The 12,071-nt window shown below is 47.0% G+C and overlaps 1 protein-coding gene across 1 annotated transcript in view; it reads left to right on the top strand.

Annotated features, from left to right (window-relative positions):
- The window catches only part of ADAM12 (ADAM metallopeptidase domain 12), a 336,316-nt gene that overhangs the window by 251,872 nt on the left and 72,373 nt on the right, over window positions 1-12,071 (top strand). Inside the window, exon 11 of the mRNA XM_052660834.1 lies at window positions 2,280-2,428. Coding sequence (XP_052516794.1) covers window positions 2,280-2,428 — 149 coding nt within the window. The remainder of the gene's footprint in view (window positions 1-2,279; window positions 2,429-12,071) is intronic.

Below are 12,071 nucleotides of genomic sequence, written 5' to 3'. Positions count from 1 at the left end.
GACTGTGAAGAGCACCCAAGAATTGATGCTTTTGAAGTGTGCTGTTGGAGAAGACTCTTGAGAGTCCCTTGGACTGCAAGGAGATCCAACCAGTCCATCCTAAAGGAGATCAGCCCTGGGTGTTCATTGGAAGGACTGATGCTGAAGTTGAAACTCCAATACTTTGGCCACCTCATGTGAAGAGTTGACTCATCGGAGAAGACCCTGATGCTGGGAGGGATTGGAGGCAGGAGGAGAAGGGGACGACAGAGGATGAGATGGCTGGATGGCATCACCAATTCAATGGACATGAGTTTGGGTAAACTTCGGGAGTTGGTGATGGACAGGGAGGCCTGGCATGCTTCGATTCATGGGGTCGCAATGAGTCAGACACGACTGAGCGACTGAACTGAACTGAACACAATAAATGCAATACACTTGAATCATCTCAAAACCATCCCCACCCTCACTGCCATTTGTGGAAAAATTGTCTTCCACAGAACTGGTTCCTGGTGCCAAAAGTTTGAGAACTGCTACTCTAAAGCAGAGTATCACTGTTTCCTGGAAACCTCCCACATTACCTCTTGCAGCGCAGAGCGGGATTCAGAAAGTTGCCTTCGACACTCGGTGACATGCAGGCGTTTGCAGAAACACCAGTCATGGGCACTGTTTCTGCAGATCATAGTCACTGGTAAAAAGTTGAGTAGTGATATTTTTAAAATTAATTTCTAATATCTCTTTAGCCAAGCCATGCATGTACCCCACTAAGTTTGGGGTGGCCAAGCAGCTCTTGCTGGATGGAAAACCCACCTTCCAAAACTAAGCAAAAGCTTGAGTGAACTCCCAGCAGCAAGAGTCAGAGAATCAGGATGCCTCCTGACAAAACGACAACAGGCAAGTTGCAATCTTAATTCAGTGAGTCTTCAGACACTTTATTCAATGTAGTTTGCTTTTATGGTGAACTCTCATAAAATTTCCAAGTATCCTTCTCTACCAAGTAGACAGCAAGAAGTGTACCCAGTAGGAGTTGCTCAGACCCTGGAAAACTGGGGCCAAGGGGCACCTTCCGGGACTAACAGTCCTGCCAGTGCCCCCATCTCCGCAGTGAGCCACTGCCGACCCACGCCTCCCAGGAGAGCACCCAACACTAGCAGCCCGGCCGGTTCCCAACTGCTCCTCTGCTTGAATCTTTTGATGGCCAACAAGATAATGCATCTGCTAACAGGATGAAGACTCCTTGGGTATCATGGCTGCCGACTCAAATGAGAGGGCCAACAAGTCGATGAGAGACATTAAGCAAGAAATATGTGTACTGAGAAAAAGCTATGCATAATGCATAAAACAATATTAGCAAGCATGGTTCAACTGTCAAAAAAAAAAGGGGGGATTGCTCAGATCTTATTTAGACTGTACTAAGTACGCTTCCTCTCCTGACTTTCTATCAGCATCTTCTCAATCAAGGGTAAAATGGTACTTATATTACCTATGAAGAAATGAGCTGCCTCTTCCTATTGTTGTAAAGTCGCTAAGTCATGTCCGACACTTGCAACCCCATGGACTGTAGTCCACCAGATTCTCTTTCCATGAAACTTCTTGTCATTTCCTTCTCCTGGAGATCTTGCCGACCCAGGGATCAAAGCTGTATCTCCTGCGTCTCCTGCATCAGCAGGCGGATTCTTTACCACTTAAGCCACCTGGAAAGGACCTCCTCTTCCTATGAAGCAGGACAACTTTTTGCCTCATTCAGTAGAATTGTGTCTTGTGAGAGCTTATAGGATGCTGGAGGGAAATGATGGTCTTGATTATTTCATGTAAAGACACGAGGAATCCTACATGTATTCATGAGGAATGCATTCTTCAGCAGAGGGGGCCCCAAACTGGTTTAATAAAATAGGTCAAATCTTTAAGTCTAAACTAAATAATGGGGCTCTATCCTTGGGCTTCCCAGGTGGCACTAGTGGTAAAGAACCCGCCTGCCAGTGCAGGAGACCCAAGAGATGTGTTTGATCCCTGGGTCAGGAAGATCCCCTGGAGGAGGGCCTGGCAACTCACTCCAGTGTTCTTGCCTAGAGAATCCCATGGACAGGGGAGCCTAGCGGGCCACAGTCCGCAGAGTCACAAAGAGTCGGGACACGTCTGAGCACAGCACAGCACATCTTGATTCCTTATAGGAGATTGGATTCCATCAACTGTTCATGAAAAATAAATGTCTGGGAGGGCAGAGCTAGGAGGGAAGGGGGTGCTGGGAAAGAGGTATATAGGCTGTGACCTATACATTGTGCCCTTGTGTTTTCTTTGAGGACCATTCAGACAGCCCCCTGGGCGCGGCCGTGACCCTGGCACATGAGCTGGGCCACAATTTTGGGATGAACCATGACACCCTGGAGAGAGGTTGCAGCTGCAAGACGGCCGCTGACAAGGGAGGATGCATCATGAACCCTTCAACCGGGCAAGTACCCTTGCTGCAGCTGCTCCCGGAGCCAGGCTGTGGCCAGGGATGCACATCAGGAAACAGCTGGGCAAAGAGCTCCCTGGTTTTCTGGCCAGAGCACTCGTGGAAGCTTCCAGAAAGTCCATGAACCAGACTCCTCGGAGAGAAGCACCCAGATTGCAGAGCATAGGGCATGTGGCCTGAGCTCTTCGCTGAGAAGTGGTGGGCCCAGATATGGCCTTTGTTTAGAGATGGCAAATAACCCTAGAATCCCCTACACGTGGTTTTGATTTGTGCCTACAGCTCCTTCTGGGCCTGGTAAAGCCACTGGGCAAAGGGGGTGCAATCAGATGGGTGCCAGGTGGGGAGATGCATCTTCTCTCTGGGTTGGCCCTGGGGCAGAGGATCTAAGTGTCAGTAGCTTGGGGACTTGTAGGGTCCCTACTGCTGATACCACATCCCCTTCTCAAATCTTAAGTGACTTTCCCTCCTCGGTAAGTTATGTCATTCTTCCTTGCTTCATGGTTTTCTGAAATTCTATATTTGATTCACCCAGAAAAAAAAAAAAAAAAGACAGTTTAATTATTGGAGCATTCAGAGGAGGTGGAAATAGATGCAGCTTGGAATGATTCCAGATTCCAATGCATTCCTACGCCTCTAAGGGTCCCTCCCAAACTAGATGTTGTGCTAAAGTAGGCAGATTTTCATCAGTGAAGGAAACGTACCCTTGTGATGACGCCAGCTTCTTTTTTATACCCTGAGACCTTCCCAGTGCTTATCTTCATGGCACTTCCTAGGTCAAGCCTGCCCCCTGGGTTTGCCAAAAGAAGCACTAGTGGCAAGAAGCAGGTGCCAAAGGGCATCCTAAGGGCTGGCCTTCATGAGGTCTTGATGTGCAGGGGGCACCTGCTTAAAGAGGATTAGAAGTCCAAGCAGAGAGATGGACTATTACAGAATGTGGTAACGCTTTTGCAACCGATAGCCTCATGGGCCTCCTCTCGAATGGCTTGTGAGGCTGGACTGCAGGCTCACATGGTGGGCATTGTCCTTTCACCAGAGCTGGTCCCTGAGCCATCTCATCCCAGCAAAGCCCTGCATCTCCTGTCCATCATCTATCACCACCTTCAGCACAGATAAGCATCGTTTTTGCTTGAGGTTCTGTCTTAAGCACAATTCAAGGGACTCACCAAGACCTCGTAGAAGAACTTGCTCTCTGCATCTGAGATGGCAGAAGCCAAGACCTGAGCCGGAATGAAAGTACTGGGTTGACCAAAAAATTCATCTGGATTTTTCCATAACATCTTACAGAAAAACCCAAATGAAATTTTTGGCCAACCCAGTATCTTAGGTCCAATACTAACAGGATGTGAAATGCTGCAAAACTCTAGATTTAAACCAAGGGAACATCCTCAAAGAGGGGCAGTTTGCTCCAAGAAATAATGTGCCCCATGTCATTTAAACTCCCTGGGGAGGGGCAGAAGAACTGTTTGTTGGGTATTTGGGGCAAAGAATCTCTCCTTGGGGGTGAGGCTGGGCCAGGGCCTGTGGCACTCTCCTGTCTCCAGTATCGCACCAGCCCAAAGAGGGTCCAGCGTCGCGAGCAGCTCACTGTGTGAATCTCGGAGCAGAAAGCTGATGTGAAATTGAGTGGTTTTCATGCTTTCTCATTCTTGATGAGCTCAAAGTGGCCACAGGAAATTCACTCTGTGCTTAATATCACTGATTATCAAGTAGGCACAAATACACCAGCCTATATTCCCTCCAAAAGTGGCTCTCACGACTAAGAAGATTGTGTTGTTAATATTGTTAATACTTCAGAATTCTTGATTTAAAAAGGCCAGTAGAAGATAAGAGAGTCTAGACTGGGAACACTAGACTGGGATTTTAAGAGACCTGAGAGCCTCAATTCTGACACCAGCTATTTTTGGCAAAACAGACTAATTAGTAGCCGCACTGGCTCTTATGTTTTTATCAGTAAAATGAGTGAGTTAGTCTTTATCCTTCTTCCATTCCTTCCTCCATCAATCTATTCATTGTTTGTTCCATCTGCCTATACCTCCATCTGGTCATCCATCTATCCGTCCATCCATCTGTTCATCGTGTACATCATTCCATCCATCCATCCACCCGTTCTTTCGCTTGCTTGTTCACACATTAAACAAATACCCTGACCCACGTTTGTTGTTCTGGGGAACGCACAGATGAGCAAGACCTTCCAGCTCTGAAATTCACACAATTCTGGAGGTATAATAGCAAGGCACTGCTTTCTGGTACCCTCTGTAATTTTGTGTAAAACCCTTCAACTTGGAACGTCTTCATGACAGTATTTAAGGATTTGAGCCAAATTACCCTGGAGATATTTGAAAATCATGGGTAGAAATGGTATTGTTAAGAGCTCAGCAAATCACTTTAAAAGCTTTTTTTTTTTTTTTTTTTTTAACCAGGGGTTTGCTAATAGCCTTTCCTTGATTTATACCTTATTAGCGATTTCTAAGTTTCCTCTTTTGCGGAGCTTGTGCTTTTGTGTAAATCTTTTCTATTTGGTTCTCATTTGTGATCCCACATTCCTGTCCAGAGAGTGGTGTTTTTAATTTTCTCAGATGGAGAGAAACTTCCTAAGCAAGTGGGTGAATTAATCACAAAAGCCCACAGTAAGGGGGAGGTCGAGCGTTCCGGCCACCTCAGTCATCCATCACCCATTGTAGAATTTCCAGGCTGCTTTTAATCTCCAGCATTATCTCAACGTGGTCATTCTCTTACCTCATAGGGTCCCCATGAGAGTGAGAGAGTGGATTAAATGAGATCATATGTCTTTGTAAATTACAAATCACTCCACAAATAGACAGTGTTATTATTATTGTTGTTCAGCTCACAGGAACCTTGGAACCACTGAAGAGTTAAAGGCTCTTTTTTTTTCCCCAGGATTCCTGCTCATAGTTGCTGGAAGGCATTTCTAGTGCCGTGTGAGCACCCATGGTTTCTGTGTGAATGGCTCATTTTCAGCTGGCCCATGTCCAAACCTTTCTCCCGACTTCTCCCCACTGCTGATTCAGACATGAGTAGCAAATGTTAAAAATGTGATTTAAGTCTCAGCCCCAAAGGTAACTTGCAAAGAGATGAATCAGGGATGGCTTTCATGATATGAAACTCTCCCAGAATCAAAAAAAAAACAAGTGTTGCAGATGGTTTAAAGGAAAAAAATGCATTCCTTAATACCCCTTGTTTATTCCTTATCAAAACATCCCAGAATTCTAACTCTGAAATTTCACCAACTGCCATCACTGACGAATGGGACCCAAAGGCCTGGAAACGGAGGGTGGAGGAGAGCTCTTTCAAACGTGGGTGTCAGGATTTCAGTTGCATGTTAGAGAAATAGTTGGAGGGGGTATCCTTACGGGGTCATATCATTAATTACTACAGGTCTTTGAGTGTGTGTGAGAGTGTGTGTTTTATGTCTTTGGATAGTTAACATTAAGACCTGTCTTGGAAATCACTCTTTGGCAAAAGCAAAATCTGGGGATTGGAGTGGGAGTTTGAACTCAGTTGAGTCCATCCATTAATGAGCTTCTTGGAGCATTTGGCCTTAAGGGGTTGAGGGCTAAGTATGCCACATTTATGGGAGTAAGAAAAATAATTTGAATAATGTGAGCACTTTGGGGAAAGAATATTTAGTATAATAGTAAATGTCACTTCCGAGAGTAGGAAAAAAGGCAGGGTTAGTATTCAGAAATTACTGTCAGAACCTCCTCTTATTTTTTGTGGAAAATTTCCTGTTAAGATGAGAGTTGGAGTCGTAGAGCCTTCTCGTGATGGGATACAGCTGGACTGAAACACTCAGTGACTCAGTTCCTGCAGCGGGTTATGCGCTTGGATAGATGGTGGAGTTATTTCAGCCATGAACAGGACAGATCCTTTTCTTGTCCTCATGGAACTTGAATTCTTGTAAGGAAGACAGCCTTGGAAAGCAGTAAATTACAAAATGCAGGTTGAGAGGAGAACTGTGACTAAAGCAAAGGAAGAGGGTGAAAAGCAGACGTGTTGGCTGGGGGACCGGATGTTAATTAGTGGTTTGGGGAAGAACTCTGTGGGGTTGACGTTTAAGCCAAGACCGGAAGACGTCCCAGGTGGCTCAGCAGTAAAGCATCTGCCTGGCAGTGCAGGAGATGCAAGAGATGCAGGTTTGACCTCTGGGTGGGGAAGAGCCCCTGGACCAGGGCATGGCAACCCACTCCAGTATTCTTACGTGGACTGTCTTTCCTGTTTGGAATATCACTTTGCTGTTTCTCCAGTAAGATTCTTTAAGGACTCTCCATCCAAGAACCACAAAAGAGCACACATGTGTGTCTCTGGAAGGAATTACTGCCATAGTTTTCATGCTGATCCTTAGATTTGGAGTTTGGGGCTGTTGGGTTTTGTTTAATCCAGGCTGACAAACAATTCTCAAGCAAAGAATGTGCCGCCTGGTTGCCAACAGGCAGTGGAGGGCAGTGCGTTCAGCGCCCAGTATAACGTGGGCTGAGAAAATAAACGAGCGAGGGTCACCGCTTGCTCACCACGGGTGTCGATCATTTACATTCTGCTGAGGCTGGGCGTTCACGAATACCGTCTACAACTAGATCAAATAAGCGCATTTAAGGTGGAAGCATCGCCAGTCCACTTCCGCAGAAGTGTGGATAACTGGCTCACTTGATTCCATATAATTCAATTCAGGAAACGGTCACGGCATGCTTCCTTGCTGCACAGCTGTCCAGATGTGGAGCACAGCTGGATGGCTCCACCCAAGTTCACCCTTCTCTCCTGAAAACCGAGAGGATGTGGGCTCCGCCCTCAAGCCCAGACAAGCCAGCTACAGGAAGCAGGGCTGGGCAACCAATTACAGCAAAAGCTCTCACTGACTCAACTAGTATTTTGGGGAACCTGGGTGTCTGGTCCCAAGGGGCAGGGTGGGCCAGTGGACCCAAATGGCAGGAACCTTGACTTCTAGGCCCTTCTATTGTGACAAGGAGGATAGACAGGCAAACTGGTGATCGCAGACCCAAAGCTCAGGGCTCTCCTCCAGGACATTTTGGGTGTCATGGGGCTTGCAGTCAGGGCACCTAATCTATTTATACAATACTGGGTATCATAACTTCATCTATAAATATGTAAGTTATGCCTCTAAAAGATAAGGAGAAATTTTAAAATATTACCATAATAGCATTTAACACCTTTTAAAAAAGTTACCAATAATTTATTGCAAACAAGGAGCTAGGTTGGAAGGGGTGTTTGTTGGGGATATTCCAGAGTGAAGTCCAGTCTTAACCAATCCCAGAAGAATTGCATAGGGTTAGGCTGACTCTTCTCAAGAATTCCTAGCTTGTGTTACAGGAAAATTGAATTTATATTTGAGGCAGCTTCTATCCCTGATGACTCAGATGGTAGAGAATCTGCCTGCAACACAGGAGACTTGAGTATAATCCCTGGGTCAGGAAGCTCCCCTAGCGAAGGGAACGGCTACCCACTCCAGTATTCTTGCCTGGAGAATTCCATGGACAAAGGAGCCTGGCAGGCTACAATCTATGGGTTCACAAAGAGTCAGACACAACTGAGCAATTAACGCTTTCACTTTTCTCTCTGAAAATGTGATTCAAGAAACTAAAATTGACTGTACTTTTCAGTGAAAACTTCCCAAGTTTCAGATGTGGTAGGAATTGACAGAAATCCGATGTATCTGGAAAGTCTATACCTTTCGAAAAACTTGCTTTCTTGAAGAATCAGTGAAAAATATACGTAATTAAAGCTCACCCCCTTTTGAAATTTGAGGATCTATCTGAGGTCTTGAAATACGCTTATTATAAAGGGATTTTATGAAAGTGGAATTGGAGAAAATTATTTCCCCATATCAGCTCTTCATTTGAAGGTGAGTATTTTTTTTCCTCAATGAAAAGTTTAAGAAAGTCTTCACTTCTTCCAAGTACAGCGGAAGGGATGGAAATCTTTACCCAAGGAGTTAAAAATAAAAACAAACAGCAAGAAAATGAGGAACTCTAGTAACGTTAAAACACTATAGGTTAGAATCAATTTAATTATCCAACCAGAGTAATTGAGTTGGCTACTTCCCGATGTAACCATAAAGGGGAAATGAACTGGCAGGAGAGCCCCTCAGTACAGACTGTGTACTTATTTCCTCTCCACAGGATTAGATTTTGCTCACTGAAACAAATGAAAGGATTTGTCTGCAATCAGTGTAGACTTGAGATAGTAATAGTCACAGCAGCAAGGGCATGTAGAATGTCTGCTCCTCTTAAGCTAGATACAAACCAGAGGTCAAGCTGGGGAGACCATTCCACGTGGCCTCTCCTCCTTGAATAACCAGTTTGGAGGAAATGAACAGAGGCAAAGTTGACTTGGGCCCTAGATGGCCCTGGGGTGTCCTCTATCATCGGTCAAAGGTGTGAGGTGGGTGTAGTTATAGCCATTTTAAAGGTGAGGTGATGGAGCTCAGAAAGTTAAATGAATTGCTTATGTTTTCAAAACTACCCAAGTGGAAGCCCCAGGATGTAAGGCTGAGTCCCCAGAAACCAAGCCCCTGACTCTCCACCTTGCTGTCTTATCTCCAGTGAACCTCAGGAAGAGGAGAAGGGCATCTACTTGGGGGTTCTGGTCAGAGGAAGATGCTCTTGCTTCCCACTTCAGGCTCCCAGGGAGCTCTGTGGTCCAGACTAGATGGAGACTAGGGCAGCCATGCCACCCTGCCTCCTGGGATCCTCGCCACCACCTGCATCCTTGTCTGTTTTGCTGCGTTCAGGCTTCATGTGGGGACTGAAGCCTCCTCAGTCCAGAGCCTTGTCCCCGTGTGACTTCTCGAAGCAGGAGGGCTGGCCCATTTTTAAGCATTTAGTTCTACAAATCTCCTTCAACTTATGTTACAACAGCAGAGAATTATTTCCTGTCATTGCCCGTTAATCCAGCATTTTATTTGTGGTAGAACATGTGTGAAAACATTGCCGCTGAAATTCAGCCAATACCTCCCCCCTTAAACACACACACACACACACAGCTTCCTCATTCCCCCAGGACATTGCTGCTGAAATTTTGCCAATACTTCCCCCCTTACACACAAACAACACACATACACACACATACACACACAGAGAGCTTATTCCTTTCCCCAGGACATGTGACACAGAGGCTGCAGTGTAACGTCAAGGGTAAATTCTGGCCCTCTCTGTGACCAACAGTATTCAGAGGGACCCACTCTAAGCTCTAGTGGGTCATGAATTTTGTCTGTCTTATTCACTGCTAAGTCCCCAGCACCTAGAATATAGTAGTGCCTGGTATACAGTAAATTTCAATAAATACTCCTGGACTGAAAGGATGGATGGATGGAAGGATGGATATATGGATGGGAGGATGGATGGGAGGGTGAGTGGTTGAATGGATGGGTGATGGATGGGTAGATAGGCTGATGTTTGAATAGGCTGATAGTAGATGGAGAGTTGGATGGTGATTCCAGCACAATCAGATGTGTGCAGAGTTAATAGCTAAACTTTTTTTTTTTCATGAAACGTAAATGCCTTGCATGTAATGCCCTGCGTGTAATGGCTAAACTTCCGGGGAGAAGATTCTGAGGCTGTCGTCTTTTATACCATAGTATTGGCTGCAGCGTCACCATGTTCTTTTATTGTGTATTCCACATCAGCTACAATGGACTTATGATAACTCACAAGAACAGAAACCATACAATAAAAACAAAAATAAAAAAGAATAAGGACTGAGAAACCCCAGGTAGACAGAAGGTTGAGCCCACTCTTTCCTGTTTTAAACTCCATGGAGACCAGGAAGCAATTTGCTTTTAAAAGGCAGAGTCCTTCCAGAAGTGGCTTCTCCTAAAAGCCTGTGTTTAATTTTAGCAAAGTAGGAGGCTGAAAATAGAAAAACTAAAAGCAGTTGTAAGAATAAGGCCCTGGAGATCTCACAGATTACTCCCCAGCTTACAAAGACGTTTCTCAGTTAATCGTCACAGCTCTACAAGGAAAGGGCAGAAACAGTCACCTCCATTATACAGATGAGAAAACCGAGGTTCAGAAAGGCCAGAAGCCTCACAGTAGATCAGGATCAGACTCAAGACATCAGCCCGCAGCCTCTGGCTCCTGCCTCTCATCTATTCCCCGGCCCCTCACCAGGTGTACTTGAGCAAAGGAACCTTCCGTTTCCAATCCCCGGGGCAGTGGAAGGGGAGGGAGACCTAGAGAGTCATCCTCACCACTCTCGAGTTGCAGGCTGCCCTGAGTGCTACCCTAGCATCGGGAGCTCAGTGATGTTAGAACAAGGCTGAGTAGACGTCAGCCTTTGTTAGACAGCTTGGAAGTATCTCCCATGACCACCATTGCGATCACGTTTGGTTAAAAGTGTCTTCCCTGTTAGAAACTTGCAGAGTGAGCAGATGTGACCACCAGCAGGTTCTACACAGGTCTGTCTCCTGGGGCGGGAGGCAAGGACGCAGTTACCTCGACCTGTAAACCGCCCTCTGTTAAGCCCCGGATCTGTTTAGGTCTGTCAAAGCCCCAGCCCTGACGAGCCCCACGCAGGGACAGTGGCCTCTTCTTGTAACGAAGCCGAGACACCGCCTCTGGGGGGCTGGGCCCCTTTCATGTGACACTGGTCCCCTGGCCGGAGTCCCTTGCCTTGCGGGACTGGATTCAGGAAAGAGCCATCAGAGCGTAGAAGTAAAAGGGCTACTTGCCAGGAACGCCCAGTGGCCACCTGCGCACCTCTCAAGTGACCAGAGCTCAGCTGGTCTCCTTCTTTATTAAAAATTCTGGCCATTTACATTTACACTTTAATTAATTTCCGGGGAGGAGGGGGAAAGGAGGCGTAGGGGTCAAAGGTCACATGTTAAAACCATGAATTATAACGTGCCGGCAGATGGCTCCATTCTGGGCCCCAGGTGTTTGCTATTAACAATGGACATGTCCTACTAAGGACGTTTTTGATCATTCGCTCCCGGCCCAGTGGTTTTCTTCGTCGTCTGCGGCCCACCTGGCGGCCCGCGGGGTTAAGCGTTTGGTCCTCGTGCGGTCACTTTCCATTCCTGGACTTGGCACGAGGTTGAAGCCGCCGGGGTTCTGTTCTGCCATGTAAGCCCGTGTGTTCAGGGTCACACCGATACCCCTGGCCCAGCAGAGTGGGGCTTGGATCCACACACCCCTCACTAGCCCCCGGAAAACCCCCCAGCAGAGTCCCATACGTTCCAGTGGACAGCGCTGTCCTCTGCTGGCAGCTTGTTGGGACCCACGGGCTCACAACCACCCTCACGTGTGTGCGAGAGCGCAAGTGTGCTCCGTGAATCCCGACATCCAGCCCCAAGGGGGTTCAGGGAGACGCTCGGAGGTGCGCTTGGAGCCGCAGGCAGGGCGGTGGCCCTCACTGTTACCTGCGCCCCTCCACCTCCTCCTAGATGCCCTCAGGGCTCCCCACCATTTATGCCGGGTCACATCCGAGGCTGCCCTGAGGCCCCTGCCCTGGGGGTGATGCCTGGAAGCAGCTTCCAGAGGCCTCCTGACTGCTCTGGAGGCAGCGTGGTTACAGAGAAGAAGCACGGGCCTTCAGGTCAGCAAGTTGGGGTTCCAGTCTTGGCGGTGGAACCAGAGGACTATGGCAAGGTGCCTAACCTCTCTGT

The sequence above is a fragment of the Budorcas taxicolor genome, chromosome 23, assembly GCF_023091745.1.
Source record: "Budorcas taxicolor isolate Tak-1 chromosome 23, Takin1.1, whole genome shotgun sequence".
Classification (NCBI taxonomy): Eukaryota; Metazoa; Chordata; class Mammalia; order Artiodactyla; family Bovidae; genus Budorcas; species Budorcas taxicolor.
Note: the sequence above shows the minus strand (reverse complement) of the source record. Positions and strands in the feature narration are given on the sequence as shown.